At 42.5% G+C, this 22,085-nt stretch overlaps 1 protein-coding gene across 1 annotated transcript in view; it reads left to right on the plus strand.

Moving 5' to 3' along the window:
* FAM83B (family with sequence similarity 83 member B) overlaps nucleotides 1-22,085 on the plus strand; it is a 204,792-nt gene that overhangs the window by 53,937 nt on the left and 128,770 nt on the right. Inside the window, exon 2 of the mRNA XM_068281390.1 lies at nucleotides 2,940-3,420. Coding sequence (XP_068137491.1) covers nucleotides 2,965-3,420 — 456 coding nt within the window. The 5' untranslated portion in view covers nucleotides 2,940-2,964. The remainder of the gene's footprint in view (nucleotides 1-2,939; nucleotides 3,421-22,085) is intronic.

Raw genomic sequence — 22,085 nt, forward strand, 5'->3', positions numbered from 1 at the left:
TGCCATGTGAAGAAAATAATGAGAAAATTGTTGATAAGTGTAATGCCTGGCAGATCTCCTGCTTTCTTTCAGCTGCTATACCCCAATCTATCACCACCTTTTTCACCCTATGTGGCGCGTCCCTGCTTGAATGGGAGGTGAGGAAATAACACCTGCCTGACTTCGGTTACACCCAGGCCTTGGAGGTGCAAGGTATAGCAGCTGAGGCCTAGAAAGCCAGAGTACCACCAGAGGTCACCACTGAGGCTAGCAACACAGTCCCGCAGTATCACATACACAGTTTAGCCAGGCCTTGGAGGTGCAAGGCATAGCAGCTGAGGCCTAGAAAGCCAGAGTACCACCAGAGGTCACCACTGAGGCTAGCAACATAGTCCCGCAGTATCACATACACAGTTTAGCCAGGCCTTGGAGGTGCAAGGCATAGCAGCTGAGGCCTAGAAAGCCAGAGTACCACCAGAGGTCACCACTGAGGCTAGCAACATAGTCCCGCAGTATCACATACACAGTTTAGCCAGAGCAGTCCAAATAATATATCTTGCAAAACTATTCAACAGTTCAGCAGTAACGGGTTATTACCTTGATTCAGAAGGATGAAGCTATCAACGTCATGTTGACACGAGTGCAGTGGCAAAGATGACAGACAAGTCCATGGGTAACAGGTAATCCAAGCAGCAAGCAAAGGAGTATCCAGTAAACAGGCAAGGGTCAGTCCAACAATCAAGGGAAATCCAGTAACTTAGCAAAGGTCAGTCCAGGCAGCAATCAAGGGAAGTCCAGTAACTTAGCAGAGGTCAGTCCAGGATGCAGGCAAAGGGTTATCCATAAAGGAATCAAGGTTAATCATAGCAGAGTAGTCAAATACAAGCCAAGTCCAGAATATCAAACATGAAACAGAGTGAGCACCCAGCAACTATACAAGGCTATGCTCATCACGGGCGATGGCTGGGAGCACTCTGTGGGTTTAAATACCACTTTAATCCAATCAGTGGCCGGCCACACTCCGCACATCCAATCACACACAGCAAGTCCTGCCTAGATGTCAGCTGACACTGTTCTGTCAGCTGACTATTGTTTATCTTTGCGGAGGCAGTACTGGAAACGTGCCCTCCGCCTATCTCAGTGTGCGGCCTGTGAGGTTTCGGCAGGGTCCTCAGCAGGAAACAAGCGCCGAGATCCGGAAGCGGCAGCTTCCGCCCGGATCTCGGCTGAATGCCAAGGCACATTCCTTATATAAAGATATTTATGTGGCAATAGTACTGAATATTTTTAGATTACTATGTTGGGGAAAGGGCACTGTGGTTTGACATAAAAAGTGCAGAAAAGCTAAAAACAAGTTTGACAAATTCAACTCCATTATGTGTGAGAAACTGGAACGTTCCTTACACACACTTGATGTGTGCATGGAAAAGGGGAGCAAGGAAAATTTGACTAGTAGAATAATCTGTAAAATGTTGGTATTGTAAGTCTCTACATGTAAATTATTGTACTAAAATATTGGAATACCAATCTTGAACTGCAACTTATCCTAAAACTATTCTCACACAGAACCCTCATTTACTGATGTCTAACCTGACCCCCCCCCACACACACACACACACACACACACACACACACACACACACACACACACACACACACACACACACACACACTTTAATGTACCCCATCACACCAAACCTTAACCATCTGCCCCACACATTACCCTTAAAAGCATTACCTTCCACCCCTATCTTTAACTGATCCATGCTGCTGCTATTATGATAATGTTGGGACACTGCCATAGGCGCCATTATAAATAGCGGCTATAGTGTGAAAAATTTTATTTATCGGGGGCCCACATTTCACACTACAGACGCTATTTAAAAGGCGCCTATGGCGGCACCTAAGTTTCTTATGATAGCAGGTGCCAACATTTCCCCCTTCACACTAGATAGTCATTATCCAAAAAGAATGAGCAATGCCCACATATCATTGGGAAAAGAGAGGCACAATGATGCAAAAAATACACTGATTGACAATGGTTATCGTGCATTGTAGACCGATCCATCTTAGCGGATCCATTTGGACAATAATTATTGTTAGTTTGCTGAAAACACATATCAGATGATAATAATCCCTTTATTTAAAACCCTATTCACATATTTTCAGATCCTCAGTTTTACTTTTCCAGTAGTTATTCAATCTGCCGACCTTCGTTGTGCTGTTGCTAAATTCACACAAGCCATGCTGCTGTCGGTTGTCATTCATTCACTGCATTAAATGCAAAGTCATTCAGCACCAATGGTCCATTGATGTGCAAATCCAGACTCTGGAGTCCCAGGTGGTCCTCAATCGTCATCCATAAAGATCCGCGCCATCTTCATGTAATAGTTTTCAATAAAAGTATTTTTATGAAGATGGTGCAGATCCCTATGGGTGACGATTAATTCACTGCATTGTCATCTGGGATCATTTGTTTGCTAATGAAGGCAGTAAATGTAGCTTAATGGTCTCTTTACTACTGAAAGAGGAACTTGAGAGGGAAAAGAAACAATATTTTGAGCTTCTGTTCTGATTCCCATCGGACATTGGGAGTGAGGAAAATTTTAGCTGGTGTGAAAACAATGATGGGTATTTAAAAGAATGAAGGCTTGCTTGTTATCTATGAATCTATGTTTGGCTGAAATTGAGAATATATATTTATCTGGAACCCTAACTTATGTGAACATTGAAGCATATATAAGTACGGATTTTGTAAGGTGCTTGATGTGTAATTTAGGTATACACTCACATGACTATTTATAGAAAAAAGCAATCAGAATATTTAAATGAAAAAATACCAGTTGTAAATTATAAAGACACCTGCAGTATATTTTGTTGCGCTTAATAAAATAAATGCATTAAAAGCATAGCATTGAATACTAATATGTTTATTGCTCTCATTTACATATGATCTCTAGGTTGACTGCAGTCTGAAATCTGAAAATGTCGGCAATGTTGGAGACATTATCATTGCTTTCATCTTTGCATGATGAAGTCAAATCTGAAAACTACATAGAACCACATTACAAGGAATGGTACAGGGTTGCCATTGATGCACTTATAGAGGGAGGTATTACTTCATATCAAGAGTTCCTTGCTAAGGAAAGGGCTCCAGAATTTCTTGCAGAAGATGAACTCAACTATATCACAAACCATGTACAGAAGCCCCCGGAGATAACAGACAGTTCACAGGGAGATTCAACTGATGACAATTCCTCTTCAGGGACTTATTGGCCTATGGAATCTGATGTTGAAGCACCTAATCTTGATCTTGGGTGGCCCTTTGTGACACCAGGACAAATAGGGCCTACGGATATCAAACTCTACTTCCATCCTCCAAGAGCACAGCCTCTTACAATCAAAGAAATGGTTAGGAAGATGATAAAGGACGCAAGGAAGGTAAGATAAACGTATTCATTGTTGAACCTATAACTCATACATACATCCTTATTTTACATGTTTATACTGCGTGGATCCTTTTCTGAAGCACTTAAAGAGAAACTTTAACCAAAGTTGAACTTTATCCCAATCAGTAGTTGATACCCCCCCTTCCCATGAGAAATCTTTACCTTTTGCCAAATAGATCATCAGGGGAGTCTGTGTGGCTGATATTGTGATAAAACCCCTCCCACTGTGTGAGGTCATGACCATGGTCATGACAGTTTTCTGTCTGTGAACCTTGTTGCATAGTGAGAAATAAACTCTGTTCTAACTGCCAAGTAAGCAGCATCTCCTTCTGTGTACATTGTTAGTGGGTGTAATTATAGATAATGGCAGTTGGTGCAGTCTAGTTTCTTTCTTGTCCTCTAGTAGTAAAGATTATGGCAAGCAGGCTTATTGTGTACCAAACGACATGGACATGTTACATGGCCAATATAAATCATTTCTTGATCGATCTTGTATATTTTAACATCTCACTTTGCAATGTATTTTCAGTAAAGTTCCTCTTTAACTGAGAACACACGTTTCTGTAGTATGTAACCCTGTGGAAGAGGTTGGGTGCTTTTTGTCTTCTGGGAGAGGCATGGTCCAAAGTCTGGAGTAAGTCTTTAATTCACCAACACCAGAGCTTTCTAATGCACACTATGTACAGAAAACAGGTATCAAAACAAAGACCTTACCGCTGAATGGGCTACTAATTATACTTAACATTGAGAAACTGCTCCATATGGTGCAAACTAATTATTTGTCCTCAAATCAAAAATAATAACTGAAAAATTGTCTTTTGCGGTCCATCATTCAAATACCTTAGTTATTTGGTCTACTGCATGCCATGTATTTCCCAGAGAAGGACAGATTTAAGCTGTCCATTCAGCCCTGTCATTTTCATTTGTGTCCGTGGAAAAACTGAAGCATTTTTTTGCAGATAAATTTGCAGTGTTGGTTCAATAGAGAACTGCATGTGGTGTGTGAAAAAAAAATAAAATAAAAAAAAAAAGGCAGCAGTGCTGTTCTTTTTTTTTTTTCAGAAGCGTGAAAATGCACATTGCTTCCAGTGCTCTGTGAATGTGCATTGGTAAGTATTATGTGACTATTTACTGAGCAGGGCAGGTTCTAGGCTTTTGCTCTCTGAAGCAAACTTGTCAGGATGCGACTGATATATATATATATATATATATATATATATTTCTTTTTTCTCTATTCTGTCCACTACATATAATATCTGACCATATAATTTAACAGTTAATGACACAAGATAACTGTCCACTCTAATCTGTTCAGAATGGATCCACCGCAAATGGCAACTGAGCCTTGGGCTATGTTTGCAGTGGGGCATGGTGGTGCAGTGTTCAATTCTGCAACATTTGCTCAAAGACTCAGAGTTGATATAGTGGTAGTAACTTTATGGGGGAGCACTGATCAGGCCAAGGTAACAACGTCATTCACAGAATGCCAGACCTTGTTCCAATTCACAAATAGCACTTTGGGCTCAATTCACAAAAGGGTGCTAACTCAGTTGGCACGCCTAAAAGCTTTGGGCGTGCTAACTAGGGTGCTAAGCAGTTAGCCTCTATTGATCGCGCGCAAAGTTTAGCGCTACATGTAGCGTGCCAAACGTTGCACCGGGTGCGATGAAAACGTTGCACCGGGTGCTCCTAAACCGTCGCACCGGGTGCGCCCGAAATGGCGCACTGTGTGACGTTTTGGGCGCACCCGGTGTGATGATTTAGCCGCACCCGGTGCAACCTTTTCATCGCACCCGGTGCGACGTTTGGCACGCTACATGTAGCGCTAAACTTTGCGTGCCCTAAAGGGCTTTAGGCGTTATAAGGTGCTTTTAGGAATGCTAACTAAGTTAGCACCCTTTTGTGAAACAAGCCCTTTTTATTAAACATCAATGCATAAAACACAGTAAATAAAACTCATACACCTCTAACAATCACCTAACAAATCGGTATCCCAGTTCAACTACATTCGATCAGACAATTTTCCCTATGCTGCAATGTTGGTTTGGACTAGCATGCTCAATAAGTCATATGAGTTAATTAATCCTCTAGACAATTTGCATACTCAAAATTTGTTAGAATCACTGTAGTATACAAATATACATATTGCTCTCACCTTTCCCTGTGTCCGTAATCAGACATCATAAGGTTACCTGCCTGTGTGTGATAATTATCCAAGGACCGTCTCCTCGGGGCTGAGTAGGTGCAGTCTACAAGTTTTTCAACCTGTGTCTACTTTTCCTGTGACTGTGTACATGCAGTAATCAGAACACTGCTGCAGACGGAGACAGACAGCTTTTTTTTTTACGAACCATGGGGAGCTCAGGTAACAGGAAGAGGGAATGTCTACAAACTCAAAGGTTATCCATAATTCCTTATCTGTGTGGTGGGCACATGCAGTCATTAGAACAATGGTACAGAGAGCGGACATTTTTTTTTGTTTGTTTGTTTTTATGAACCCTTATCAGTTTGCCCCCTCGACAAAACCCCGAAATATGGTTTTGTAAGGAAACGCGGAAAGGCCGCCGTCTCTCGAGGTGAGGCGGCTGTTTCCGCGTCCAGCATGGCGTCACAACGCGGAAAAAACGCCGGAACAGCGGAATCCGCATCAGAGGCGGCCCCCGCATTAGATACATTGCATGACAGTACTGGTGTGGCTGGGACTGATAGTCCACCAAGATTCAGACTTACACGCGCGCGAGCACATAGGCAGAGTTTAAATAGCAGTTAGAAGGGAGTCGGCTGACCAGCTGGGTCAGCTGACAAATTCCACTGCTCTCATTGGACCAGCAATTAGGGAGGTCCTGGAAAGGTCCTAGAGTATATATACTGCTGGTTGTTCACTTGCTCTTTGTCTGGCGTGCGATCACACATGTGGGAGCACCCAGATCCGTAGTCAGATCCGCAAGTGTGCCGGGACCAGCTGGAGCTGTAATTCTACACTTAGCTAGATTCTGTTGATAGCTAAAGTACTAGTTTGATTGTGATTATCTGTTATGACTTTTGCCTGCCTTGACTATCCTCCTGAACTCTGATCTTGTACCTCGATATTTCTGATACTCTGTTGCCGAACCCCGGCTCGTTCCTAGACTCTGCTTCTGCCTCCTGATTTTGTACCCCGATATATCTGATACCCCGTTGCTGAACCCTGCCTGTACTTTGACTCCGCCTTTGCCTCCTGATCTTGTACTTTATCTGTCCGTGTGTGTACGACCTGGCTTGTCCGACCTCGAAAACCGACCTTACTGTTAGAGGCGGTTCCTCGCTCTGTTAGTAATCCTTCCTCCTGAAGGTTACTTCCAGTCTGTCCTTCCTACTGTCAGTCTGACTCCTCCCATCTTGGAGAGCTCAGGTCTGCGGAAGGAATCTGTGCAGTACTCCTTGCTGCACTGAGGCCTAGTCCTCTAAGTGTTACTGTTACACCTAACACTACACTCTACTCAGGCGAACAGAGGTTAGTTTGTATATCGGATTATCGGTGAGACTGCAGATCACTTATAATCTGGTATATATCTGTATTTCCGGTGATACTGCAGATCACCGGTAATCGGATACTCTCTGCGCCCACCGATCGTTACAGGTTTCAAGTAGATGCATGGTAGATCCGACTCTGTCAAAATGATGCAATTTTGTCAAGTGTGACACCTACAGAGAGAACAGCAAATCCTGGTGTGGACCTGTTTTCTTGTATACTTGCTTCATGGAGAACACAGAATCCTAGAGTGAATATTAAACTGGCAATGCAGAGGAGAGAAATCTGGGACATATACAAACACCACTGATGCTTCATTTGACAAAATCTTTGGTAAAATCAGTTGTTTGCTGCTTTACCACATGCAGTAATGCTTAGTGAACTGAGCCCTTAATCGTTTAACAGTTAATCTGTTACCTCTGCATCCTTATACATATGTAAAATGTTTTCCATTGACCTTGTTCACTTTCACTCCAAGTTCTGTTCTTATTTTGAAAGATTTTAAAAATATATTTTTGGTGTGCAATGGATTTACAAAAAAGAAAGAAAGAGAAAAATGACAGCATTTGCAGTTATAGAACATTCCTTTTTATACATTGTTGCTGTTAGCTTTAGTAGTGGCCAGTAAGTATATGGCTATCTAGCAGATGCTCTTTAGGAAGGCTGGTTCAGATGGACGCTTGCGTAGTGTTTACCGCAAGTGTTTGGAACGTCGCGGTAAACGCTCCCAATCAACTGAACGGGAGAGTTTACACCAAGCTTTTGCGCGCGTTTGCACGATCGCGGCATTCGGGTCCCGATTTTCGCTAGCGTTCGAGCTGCCCCTGGAAGCAACATGTAGCTTCCAGGGGGCGGCCAACCACGACAGCTAATGTCCCCCTAGGGGAAGAAAAAACGCAACCGCGTCAGAACGCGACGGACGCGGAGGCTACTGAAAGCCTGACCGCGCAGCCGCCACAACACCCTCAAACGCGACGCCGCACAAACGTCCGTCTGAACCAGCCCGGAATTTTAACAGCCTAAGGTAAATTTCATACTAGCAGCACCAATGGCATTGGATAGTAGGAATAGTAAGCCGCAGTGCTAGCAACAATCTTTGCATGTACAAAGTTTACTATACTGTGTTTATTGGATCTGGGTCAATAGTTTGGAAGGAAGAGTGAACCATTCAAGCAGAGATAGTATTCATGGCAATACAGCAAAGAGCAAGTATCTGGCCCTGAACACAGTACTATTAGGCTGCATTTCCACTTGTGCGGTGCGAATCGCCGTGGTAAAAATTCGCATGCAGATGCAAATTTCGCATGCGGGTCTATGCGAAATTTCATGTGAATTTCCATGCGAATTCGCATGGATGACGATGTATGCGAATTTAACCATGGCAGTGCTGGTGTGCTTTTCCATTGTCTCTATGCAAATTCGCACGGAAATTCGCATGAAAATACACATACCCAAACCTAATGCGAATTTCCTATTAAACACATTGTCTGCAATTCGCATAGTGGTATGCGGTATGCGAATTCAGATGGCTCTGCCATGCAAATTTTTTCTGCACAGAAAAACGCAAAGGAATCCTGACAAGTGGAAACAGTCCCATTCACTTGTTTTGCTATGCGAATTTGCATGCGAAAAACACATGCGAATTCACAATAGTGGAAATGGGCCCTCAAAGGGAACCTGAGGTGATTATGTGTCTCTAATACTTTCAGCCATAGACCCTGAACAAACATGCAGAATACCTGACTGAAGTCTGACTGGATTAGTTGCATGCTTGTTTCAGGTATGGGATTCAGATACTACTGATGCCATAAAGATCAGCAGGGGTACCAGACAACTTGCATTTTTGAAAAGAAAACAAATTTGTCAGCCTCCATATCCCCTCTAATGATGGGAATACACTGCTCAATTTTGCCACTTGATTCTCTTGCTCGATCAATTCCCTGCTCGATTCCGCAGGCAATTCTCGTATCTTCCTCTCATTTTTCTTATCTTTTTCCATTGTGGTCAATGCGGAATCAAGTGGTGAAACGATCGGGCGCGAGATCGGACATGTCGGAAATAATCTATCGAGCCATCTAAATGGCTCAAAAATGAACCGTGTATTCCCAGCATTACCACAGATTCCCTTATAAAGGAAGTTAACAGCTACAGCTGCACACCTTTGTTGGGTACTGGACCTTTGAGAATGAAACCACAAGTTCATGAAATCAGCAAAGTAGTTGATTAGAAGCCCACACATTTATTACTAAGTATGAAGTATCCTAATCCATTACCGCATTCTTAAAACATCCAATAATTATTTGGGGCCACAAATGTGATTGTCTGTCCTTGTTCAACCCCAATTTGAGTTGATTCAGCAATGACCTACTTTTTCAAACACAGATTTCCTTTAAGTGGAATACTGTATACTTATGCATTAGACATTGTTTAATTTACTTGCTTATGTATTTAGCTTAAATTGTTATGGTTAGCTGCTCAGGTTTTAGCTTGCAAATATGTTTAACAATGCCATAATACAATGGAAAAAATGCTACATGTTTTTATGTATTTTAAACACTAAAGCTTTTAATCCAGATTAGACAATGCAAGCACGATTATAAATGATGGCTTTTATTGTTGAAATAAATACCATAACTCAACACTGGAAAAGTAAATTATAGTGAAATTCAATATGAAATATGTAAATGTACCCAATCTGGACAAAGAGCAATGCCTTATCCCCGCCCCCACACAGAATAGGAGAGTTGGTAAATACAGATCTAGGTAAATGGTATTATAAGTCTTTTGAAGTAATACATAACAAACCGCCAGTGACCATTTAATAGAGTAATTCAAAGCAATCTGATTTGAGACATTAGTCAGTGACTGCAGCTCACTGCCTGGTGTGTGCTTTGTCCTACTTTTATTAAAGGAAAGAATACAGACTTGTGTTTAAGCTCAAAATATGTTAGATTGCTTATTAATGCTTGACAAAGGGGCCATTCAGACTAGAATTTTCCTCTAGTCTTCTTATGCAGGTGAATTTGCGTTATGTAATGATGTCCTAATGCTGATTATAATGATGCAATCAAGCAGATAAAGATTTACTACATATATATTTCTATGCCCATTCATGGTACTAATAATAACCTAGTCATATAATATTAGTAATCAATGGAGTTGCCACCTCATATTTTGACATCAGAAACATATGAGCTAAGCACCTTTCTCTGATCAACTTAAGCTCAGGCAGTGTCTTTTAAAATGACTGTAAGTTAGGCGTGCATGAATAAAGGGCGCCGTGAAAAAAGGGTACGACTGGATAAATGAAATGGCGCCGGTGGATAACGAAATCTGATAATGATGAACATAGTTGTTAAACTTGGTGAACGATAAATACAGTTGTAAAAACAGACGGGAATTACTAACGACAAGATATTAACATTAAAAAATGTCATGTAATTCTGCAATACAGCTTAACCCAACCCTACTCTCACACAGAACCCTCCCCTGGTGGTGCCTAACCCGAACCCCCCCCCCCCCACCCCCCGGTGGTGCCTAAAACTAACAGCCACCCAGGTGGTGACTAACCCTCACCACATTATTTTGTTTGTATGTACAGATTTTACCTCATCAAAGATTTTACAGTTTCTATGTGGAAAAGGGTGTTTCTGTAGAGGGAGTGGTTAGGGTTAGGCACCACCAGGGGGGTGGTGCCTAACCCTAACCACTCCCTCTACAGAAACACCCTTTTCCACATAGAAACTGTAAAATCTTTGATGAGGTAAAATCTGTACATACAAACAAAATAATGATAAACACTATAACGTTGCAAGCTTCTAAAACAATAGCATACTTCAAAAACTTAAATTTTCTAATGTTGTTAATGATATTTCTTGCAACACCATTTTTTCAGCTTTTTTCGCTGTATTAATGATAATTGCATTCGAGTCTATGGCAGCGCCCTTTTATCCTGCTACTGTAAATTAGACCTGAACCATATAAATTGAAGATATCCTAATAAAAGTAAAAACCTGAGGGTAACATTAGAAAGAGTTGTATGAAAATCACCATTTTGTGTTCGAAAGATACACCGAGAAATACATACAAGTCAGGTGTAAAGCTCTACCCTTTGAATGTGTAAGGGCTCAAACCCACTAGCAGCCTTTTCTAATTCTAAGCGATAGTGATTTGAAAAGCTCTTGCTAATGCAATGCTATGGTGATTTTTTATAAAATCACATTGCTCTAGTGGGATCACACTCATAGCATTACATTAGCAAGTGCTTTTTAAATCACAAGCGCTTACAAAAGGCTTAGAAAAGCGCTGCTAGTGGGTTCCAGCCCTAAGCCGGCTTGCTTATTGATCATTTAATATAATGGCTGGCTTAACCTCCCTGGCGGTAAGCCCATGCTGAGCACGAGCTATGCCGCCGGAAGGCATCGCTCAGGCCCCGCTGGGCCGATTTGCATAATTTTTTTTGCTACACGCAGCTAGCACTTTGCTAGCTGCGTGTGCAATGCCATCGCCGCCGCTACCCGCCGATCCGCCGCTATTCGTCGCGCCGCGGCTGACCCCCCCCCCCCCAGACCCTGTGCACTGCCTGCCCAATCAGTGCCAGGCAGTGCTGTCGGGTGGATCGGAGTCCCCTATGAAGTCACGACGTCGATGACATCGGTGACGTCATCCCACCCGGTCGCCATGCCGACGGGGGAAGCCCTCCAGGAGATCCCGTTCTTTGAACGGGATCTCCTGATCGCCGGAGCAGCGGCTATCATGTAGTGAGACCTTGTCTCGCTACATGAAAAAGAAAAAAAAATTAAATAAAAAAAAACGGATTTGCTGCCCCCTGGCGGATTTTTAGCAAACCGCCAGGAGGGTTAACCAAACACTGAAGAAGCTCTAGTCACTTTGTTCGTTTCCACTTTGGTAAATTGAGGAAGTAATGAGAATGGAGACATGCTAGCCTACCTGAAACCAATACAAATACATCAACAATTCAAATAAGAGAACAACCCCACAGGGATAGAGGAAATGAGATCTGCAAGAATGCCCTACTATGTTTAAAGCTGGAGGATGAAAGTTCTGGCCTTCCCACTAATGTGTAGATGTGTAGCGTTGCCCAAGGTCAATTTGCTGGTCGTTTGCAAACTTTTGCATAAAGGTCTGCAAACACAGAGTTTACAGAAAACTGCATTGAAATCTATAAAAGGCGAGCTTGGTTTTAATCACTTTCCATTTTCAGGGCAGTCGTCCAAACTACTATTAAAAAAAAAAAAAACAACAACAACAAAAAAAAGAGAAAAAGCAGCTGCTATGCCTTTACATACAGTAGATGTATTGTTTAATATCTGAGAGGTGTATGTAAGGTTACCGACTGGAACTATTTTCACAGATTATAATATTTTAGGGGCCAGGTGACAAGAAGCTGGAGATAAGGAAAGGCCTAGCTGTGGTGCCTGCAAAAACAGCTTAAAGAGCTTAAAGAGGAACTTCAGCATAAACAAACAAACTGTCATACTGTCATACTGCTGCATATATTCAGCAGTGATGCACTGGGAGACATCTCAAGCTCACTCCAACCTGGATTATCGCAAATTCTTTCTGTTTTAAGAAAGCAAACTTTTGTTATACTCTCATTAAGTTACATTAGTTATGTTAATTAAAATAGATAGGTAATATAATCTCTTACCCACCCCGTTTTAAAAGAACAGGCAAATGTTTGTGATTTCATGGGGGCAGCCATCTTTTTGATTGAAAGGAGGTTACAGGGAGCATGGGACACAGTTCCAACTGTCCTGTGTCCTGATCACCCCTCCCAGCTGCGAGCTAGACTTCAAATCTCACATTTTAAACCACTTAACGACCGCCTAACGCCCCGAGCGGCCAGGGGGGTGGTGCCTAACCCTAACCACTCCCTCTACAGAAACACCCTTTTCCACATAGAAACTGTAAAATCTTTGATGAGGTAAAATCTGTACATACAAACAAAATAATGATAAACACTATAACGTTGCAAGCTTCTAAAACAATAGCATACTTCAAAAACTTAAATTTTCTAATGTTGTTAATGATATTTCTTGCAACACCATTTTTTCAGCTTTTTTCGCTGTATTAATGATAATTGCATTCGAGTCTATGGCAGCGCCCTTTTATCCTGCTACTGTAAATTAGACCTGAACCATATAAATTGAAGATATCCTAATAAAAGTAAAAACCTGAGGGTAACATTAGAAAGAGTTGTATGAAAATCACCATTTTGTGTTCGAAAGATACACCGAGAAATACATACAAGTCAGGTGTAAAGCTCTACCCTTTGAATGTGTAAGGGCTCAAACCCACTAGCAGCCTTTTCTAATTCTAAGCGATAGTGATTTGAAAAGCTCTTGCTAATGCAATGCTATGGTGATTTTTTATAAAATCACATTGCTCTAGTGGGATCACACTCATAGCATTACATTAGCAAGTGCTTTTTAAATCACAAGCGCTTACAAAAGGCTTAGAAAAGCGCTGCTAGTGGGTTCCAGCCCTAAGCCGGCTTGCTTATTGATCATTTAATATAATGGCTGGCTTAACCTCCCTGGCGGTAAGCCCATGCTGAGCACGAGCTATGCCGCCGGAAGGCATCGCTCAGGCCCCGCTGGGCCGATTTGCATAATTTTTTTTGCTACACGCAGCTAGCACTTTGCTAGCTGCGTGTGCAATGCCATCGCCGCCGCTACCCGCCGATCCGCCGCTATTCGTCGCGCCGCGGCTGACCCCCCCCCCCCAGACCCTGTGCACTGCCTGCCCAATCAGTGCCAGGCAGTGCTGTCGGGTGGATCGGAGTCCCCTATGAAGTCACGACGTCGATGACATCGGTGACGTCATCCCACCCGGTCGCCATGCCGACGGGGGAAGCCCTCCAGGAGATCCCGTTCTTTGAACGGGATCTCCTGATCGCCGGAGCAGCGGCTATCATGTAGTGAGACCTTGTCTCGCTACATGAAAAAGAAAAAAAAATTAAATAAAAAAAAACGGATTTGCTGCCCCCTGGCGGATTTTTAGCAAACCGCCAGGAGGGTTAACCAAACACTGAAGAAGCTCTAGTCACTTTGTTCGTTTCCACTTTGGTAAATTGAGGAAGTAATGAGAATGGAGACATGCTAGCCTACCTGAAACCAATACAAATACATCAACAATTCAAATAAGAGAACAACCCCACAGGGATAGAGGAAATGAGATCTGCAAGAATGCCCTACTATGTTTAAAGCTGGAGGATGAAAGTTCTGGCCTTCCCACTGATGTGTAGATGTGTAGCGTTGCCCAAGGTCAATTTGCTGGTCGTTTGCAAACTTTTGCATAAAGGTCTGCAAACACAGAGTTTACAGAAAACTGCATTGAAATCTATAAAAGGCGAGCTTGGTTTTAATCACTTTCCATTTTCAGGGCAGTCGTCCAAACTACTATTAAAAAAAAAAAAAACAACAACAACAAAAAAAAGAGAAAAAGCAGCTGCTATGCCTTTACATACAGTAGATGTATTGTTTAATATCTGAGAGGTGTATGTAAGGTTACCGACTGGAACTATTTTCACAGATTATAATATTTTAGGGGCCAGGTGACAAGAAGCTGGAGATAAGGAAAGGCCTAGCTGTGGTGCCTGCAAAAACAGCTTAAAGAGCTTAAAGAGGAACTTCAGCATAAACAAACAAACTGTCATACTGTCATACTGCTGCATATATTCAGCAGTGATGCACTGGGAGACATCTCAAGCTCACTCCAACCTGGATTATCGCAAATTCTTTCTGTTTTAAGAAAGCAAACTTTTGTTATACTCTCATTAAGTTACATTAGTTATGTTAATTAAAATAGATAGGTAATATAATCTCTTACCCACCCCGTTTTAAAAGAACAGGCAAATGTTTGTGATTTCATGGGGGCAGCCATCTTTTTGATTGAAAGGAGGTTACAGGGAGCATGGGACACAGTTCCAACTGTCCTGTGTCCTGATCACCCCTCCCAGCTGCGAGCTAGACTTCAAATCTCACATTTTAAACCACTTAACGACCGCCTAACGCCCCGAGCGGCCTTTCCATGCTAGTTCACGGAGACTGTCTCCGTGAACAGCGTGCGAGCCGCTGATCGCGGCTCGCACGCATAGTGTAAACATCCGGGGAAGAAATCCCCGCTGTTTACATCACACGGCGCTGCTGCACAGCAGCGCCGTGACGTAGATCGGCGATCCCCGGCCTCTGATTGGCCAGGGATCGCCGGCATCTGATAGGCAGAAGCCTGTCCTATCCGGCGCAGGACGGAACTCCGTCCTACGCCACTCACAGGTACAGGGAGAGGGAGGGAAAGCCGGGGAGGGCGGAAAGCGCTGCGGAGGGGGGCTTTGAAGAGCCACCCCGGAAAGTGCAGGCAGCCGGCGGCGATCAGACCCCCCCAGCAGGACATCCCCCTAGTGGGGAAAAAAGGGGGGAAGTCTGATCGCCCTGGCTATTTCCTGATCGGTGCTGCGGGCTGGAGAGTCCACGCAGCACCGATCAGAAGAAAACCCCGTGGTCCTTAAGTGGTTAAAAACTAATTTGCACCAAAACAGCAGAATGAGAACACTAACATCAGAAATCCCATCATGCTTTGCACAGCATCATGGTAAAAATGCCTGAATAATTTTCTTCTGTGCAGCTAAAAATGTGGCTTGGGTAAGAACAACAAAGTTCTGATGCTGTAAAAGAATTACAAAGCCTTTTCAGTGCTGCTGAGTAGATTTTTAGTCTGGAGGGTCACTTTAAAGATGGCAGCTCCTCTGCAGACATTGCAGAATAAGAGTTTAGAGGGATATCAACATGTAAGCTACAACTGCTCCCATTTGGAAAATCAGTTCAGGTGTATTTTAAGCCTCTGATCATACACATACAAACACTTTTTAGATATAAAGAATCCATGGACTGGTGTCATGCTTAGGAAAGCTTATTAAATCATTACATAACAATGGAAAAGGGTGTGTTGACAAGATACTTATGGTTATAAAACCCTGTGGCAAAAATGTTCAGCTGCTGTCAAACTTTACTGACAAGCTACACCATCAAGAACCTTCCAATTTATCTATTAACAAATGTTTAGATTGTTAAATCAGCCAAATGCTACCTTAACATTTCTTCAATGCGTCTGCAGTCATTTCAAATAAGCACACCCAGTAATTAGAAGAATGAACACTTCAAGTAGAGTTACTCCCAAAACTTTAAAAACTACCTGCAGAAAGAAGATATGATCCTATACTTTGCAGTCACACTGGTGACTGAAACTCCTCTTGGCAGGTCTATTTCCAGTCCTTTCTTTGCCTTTTCATTATTGTGACGGGTCACTAATTCTATATTTATCATGGTGGCTGGCTGCATCCCAGCTCTTCCAGTCACAGGAACTCTGTGTAAGCACAGGAAGCAGCTTTGATTGATGGAGCTGAAGCCCTCTCACCTGTCCCTTAATCCCCATGACTGAAAATGTAGGCAGCAGCATGAGAAGAAGATTTACTGAGCCACAGAGAAGCCAGGTACTATTATGAAGAAGGAAGATGAGGGTCCAGGCTGTTAAGTGGAGATAATTGAGAATGGATTTGAGTAATAAGTTAGATTATGGTGTGAGAGTTTATTTCAAAGCAATTGGATTTAACTTGATCCTTTTCAGCTTGTTTTGTTTGCATAAGTTTTGCAAACTGCCTGAGACTATAATGATCGCATGTATGGCCAAATTAATGCTTCCTGGTCTACACACTGAAAACGTTTACCACAAGCATACTGTTAGCAAGCTGCATTGTCTTGTTACTTTATATTACAGTATAATCCATTTAAAGTAGACTCGAAATTACCTGGCCAAGTAGTTTATTATATCAGAAGTTTACTATTTAAGAATTTGTCATACTCAATGCAATATTCATGCAACAGCTTGCACAGAAAGGTACCAACAGTTTGCACCACATGCCTGTGCAGCCTGAATGATACTGTAGCATTGCAGCCATGCACAAACAAGTCTTCCAATGCAACGTCAGATATGGTACAGGTACAGTACTGTAAATACACAGCAAACATGCAAAAGCTAGTCTCAGATAGTAGGTAATTCCCTCAGTTCAACAAGCAAGCTTGTAAATGCACAGAGAGATGGCGTCTAGGCTTGATGAAGAACAGTAATGCACAGTGCTCAATATGCAGGGAATTTGCATGCAGCAATAAGGCAGCAGCTTACATAGGAAGCATTGGTCTTACCAGTTGATGCTGCTCACAGTCTTAAGTCCATGCACCACCCAGGTAATTTATGCGGGCCTATTGTACTCTACAGATAGTGAGCAGATAACAGATGGAAGCTGGCCCATCCACTGACCATGGCACATGGGTCTAATGAGGCATGTACCCTCCCAGTTTCCGCTATACACATATATACATTACTGCAGGGGAAAAAAACAGGTTTACTACAACTGAAGTTTGATTATATTTGTATTCACTATGCCCAGGGCCAGCGTTACACAAATGTACTTATAATGGCACTTGGCCGAGACCTGGACATGTATTTTACTATACCTGAAATATTATATCTGATATATTGTAACAGAGAACATGATGAAAAAAATATGTTCTGCCCACAGCAAATGGTCCTTCATTTGTATCATTTATAAACCTGGGCTGTATTCTTTACATTTTAACCTCTTCGGGACCAGCACCCTCTGCCCCCTTAAGGACCAGAGGGTGCTAGTCCAGTAAACCGCCGCTTCCCAACAAATCGACATGAAAGTCCCTCTGTCCCCGCCGCAGGCTGCTCTCTCTGCCATCGCTATGACGGCAGAGCGCTGTGTGCCGGTCAGGAGCCGTTTTCATTGGCTTCTGACCCTGTCACTCCATGTAAGCCAATGGGAACAGCTTACATGAATGACAGGGCCAGGAGCCAATGAAAATGGCTCCAGCCCGGCTCACAGTGCTCTGCCGCCATAGAGGCTGCAGGGCAGCACATTTCTGCGGAGACCGAGCGGCGACAGCGGCGGAGATGGGCGGGGGCGCGCGGTGAATGGGACGTAGAGATTACGTCCGGTCAGAACCGCAGCACCCCCTGCCCGCCATAGATTTATACTGCGGCGGTCCGCAGGTAGTCAAAGTCAATTGGTTGCTTCAAAGAGAAAAACACATGATTTACCTAGTACATTTATCTACATGAGGTTCTAGCAGCAGTGGGGCTGCATGGTGTGCATGCAGAGGTTCAACTACAGGACTATCACGCTATATTGGGCCCCCGCCTCTCCCTTTGCTTTTTTTCTCCATGATTTAACAACTGCAGGACTATGTTATGGACTAATAAATCACAAGTTGTATGTACCAGCAGCATAGCTTATTGCACAGCTATGGTGCCAATGCCACAACCCAAATGAACATTGATATTTACTCACAAATTAAGTATTAAAACTTGCAGCACATAATTACAAGCAGCACTTTTTCTGGCAGCAACAACTGTAGTACAAAGCTCTTGGTTATGAAGAAGAATTAAACCACACTAATCAGGGTACAACTCATCAATAAATTACTTGACTGCATTTTTTCCATCTGTAAAGGCAATTTAGATCATACATCCCTTGCGGTGTAGAAGCTGCCATTGTCTGCATACCTCCCAACTTTTTTAGATAAGAAAGAGGGACACAAGCCACACCCCTAATCACGCTCTCGGCACCCCCCTAGTCACGCATAGCATAAAGATTACATAAGGAAAATGTGTTTTATAATTCAAACCTCACTGGTCCTTTCTATCCTGGTTTATTTCCCTTCATATTTACACACAAACATAAGAAATATATCAATTTAAAGGATGGGAATAAGGATTACAGTCAATTAAGCATATGTTTAAGTGTAAAATACATATATTTACATAGATCTGTACATCAGTTCTGAAAGAGGGACAAATGAGGAAGAAAAAGGGACAATGGGACATGGCTCGCAAAGAGGGACTGTCTCTCCAAAAGAGAGACAGTTGGGAGCTATGTGTCTGTATCCATGTTATTTTGATTTAATTCAAGTGGAGCCAAAGCAAAAACTTTTTCTTTTGGATATATTAAGCAGAAAATAGAACCTTTGATTTTTTTGTTTTTTAAGTTTCTGCGTGAATTATGCTTTGTGTGATTGTGCTTTCACTTGCTGTCTCATTGACAGAGTCACAGAGAACAAGACACAAGTCACTATCTATCCCTTTGACAGGGTCTCAGAGAACACAAGGCAAGGGGATTACTCCCCGATGGAGACACTGTCTGCTCTAATAACCTGTGGTTTTAATCCATCCTTCACTTCTCCATTCTGTCCAGAGCTAAATTTAAAAAAAAAAGGTACTTTTAACCACAATAATATAAATCATTCTTGCTTGAGTAGATTTTTGACAGATTGCTGTAAAAACTCTTTAGTGAAAAGTCAGAATAGAGGCAAGAAGTATTAATATTTATAAAGCACTGTTTTTACTACTAATACATCTTGCAATATCAGGGCTTTCTACTTGGAAATCACATTTCCAGACTTTCTTTATATTTGACCGCTTACCGACACTTGCTTGTATAAGAAATCAGATTCTGATGACGAAGCCTTTTGAAAGTCATGGGTGACTTTTTCAGAGATTTGTCAGGAATATATACACTTTTGAATGTATGATAAGAACAACATTGCAGATAACAAATTAAAGTACACCTGACGTGAGAGGGATATGGAGGCTGCCATATTAACTTCTTCTTGAAGGGAACCCCAGGTGAGAGTGATATGGAAGCTGCCATATTTATTCTCCCCCCATGAAGTTGCATCTGAGCATGGCAGTTGTCATCCTCAGACAAGACATGAGATTTTTGGCTGCCAGGTACCGCTGATGCGCATCAAGCAAGACACATGCTGAGTTACCAAACCCTAAAAATCCAAAAGGGGCTGGAAAAACTTTTACCACAGTTCATCACCGCCACCACTTTAACCAGCAATGGCCAAATACCTGATAAAACTATAGTATATTGAGTGTTTGACTTTTACTGGCATCACTGACGGGTTGGATGTATTGTTAGACCGCTCTTGTCACCTGACAGCACATGAGCTCTTTCAGAAACAAACATCAAAGCTAATGCATATCAAAGAAAATGGAAATACACTTGCTGAACTGACTAGCCAAACAAGGACCCTGATAAGCCGTACGATGAAAAATGGGCGTACAGGTGCCCTGGAAAAATTGCGCCGCCATAGGCGTCCATTATAAAAGCTGGGATTTGTGGCAATGAGAGGAAATCTGGGCCAGGGAGGTGCCCAATAAAATAGCAGGCACCGAGTCTTCCCGCTATGTAAAGTCACAATTTGCATAGCAGGAAGATTCAGCACCCACTGTTTTATCAATTTTTGTTACCCATGATCTTCTGATAGGCCAAGGAGTAAGATATGTGCTTGCCAAGGTGTCAAGCCTGAGAGTCAGTGGGACTAAATGCCCATATTCCCCTGAAACTACATTTATTTGAAACAAAAGATCGGTTAGAATGTACAACTAGGATTTGCAAAAAAAAAAAAAAAAAAAAGATGCTTCCAGACTTTACAATACGTGTCAAACATCTGCCCAAAAAGATGATCCAGTGTGTTGGAAATTTTCAGTTACAGTTATGGGCTGTTATGTATCTTTACAGGGAACTAATGAATATGTCTGATCTGTTCATGTACTATACCTACATGCTGTGAGCACATACTTCCACCTTCGACTACTATATCATCTCAGTCACGGCTAATGACATTGACAACATTTGAGTTTTATTGCTTGTTTGAATGGATGCTAGAATGACACATGACCGTCAGTCCCCTGCTAGGCCTAGTCTGGTATCTGAGTAGGTATACAGGCAGAGAATGGTAGGAAAGCAAATTTAGTAATTATGGCTTCCATGTTTTCATTTCTTCAGGTTCTGTTTAAATTTGAACTACAAGAAGGATGCCTTATGAGATCTATCTAAATATCTATGCAGGGGCGGACTGACAACTCATGGGGTCCCCGGGCAACAGGAGATTATGTGGCCCCGTGTTGCCCACCTTTCATGTTTTTTTTAATAGAGTAAGATATAATAATTTACTGACAACAGCGTGGCGCACTGCAAATTGGGTGTGGTCATGCAACAGAATGTGGGCGTGGTCATGGATGGGGCAAAATATACATGACCTTAGCAGTGGTGTAAAAGTTCTGCCGGGGAAGTTTGAGCTCTGCCACAGTGTATCCCCCAAAATACATGTAATCTGACAGCATTTCACCAAAAATAAACACAATTTGGCAGAAGTTCCTCCAAAATAAAGATATAAAGATAATATGGCAGTCATTCCCCCAAAATAGACATAATCTGGCAGCAGCGGTTCTCCCAACATACACATAATTTGGTAGCGATTCCCCAAAATACGTGTAATCTGGCAGTGGATCACCCAAAATACATATAATCTGGCAGCAGTGGTTCCCCAAAAATACACATAATCTGTAAACAGCGGTTCCCCCAACATACACAATCTGGCAGCGGTTAGTGTTGGGTGAACACCTAGATGTTCGGGTTCGCGAACGTTCGCCGAACATCGCCGCGATGTTCGGGTGTTCGCGCCGAACTCCGAACATAATGGAAGTCAATGGGGACCCGAACTTCCGTGCTTTGTAAAGCTTCCTTACATGCTACATACCCCAAATTAGCAGGGTATGTGCACCTTGGGAGTGGGTACAAGAGGAAAAAAAATATTTGAAAAAGAGCTTATAGTTTTTGAGAAAATTGATTGTAAAGTTTCATATATAGTGTGGCTGAGCGGTGTACACAGAGTGGCAGTAAACACAATGCTATATAGTCTGGCTGAGCGGTGTACACAGAGTGGCAGTACACACAATGCTCTATAGTCTGGCTGAGCGGTGTACACAGAGTGGCAGTACACACAATGCTATATAGTCTGGCTGAGCGGTGTACACAGAGTGGCAGTAAACAATGCTATATAGTCTGGCTGAGCGGTGTACACAGAGTGGCAGTACACACAATGCTATATAGTCTGGCTGAGCGGTGTACACAGAGTGGCAGTACACACAATGCTATATAGTCTGGCTGAGCGGTGTACACAGAATGGCAGTACACACAATGCTATATAGTCTGGCTGAGCTGTGTACACAGAGTGGCAGTACACACAATGCTA

Source organism: Hyperolius riggenbachi, chromosome 4 (assembly GCF_040937935.1).
Source record: "Hyperolius riggenbachi isolate aHypRig1 chromosome 4, aHypRig1.pri, whole genome shotgun sequence".
NCBI classification, from domain to species: Eukaryota; Metazoa; Chordata; class Amphibia; order Anura; family Hyperoliidae; genus Hyperolius; species Hyperolius riggenbachi.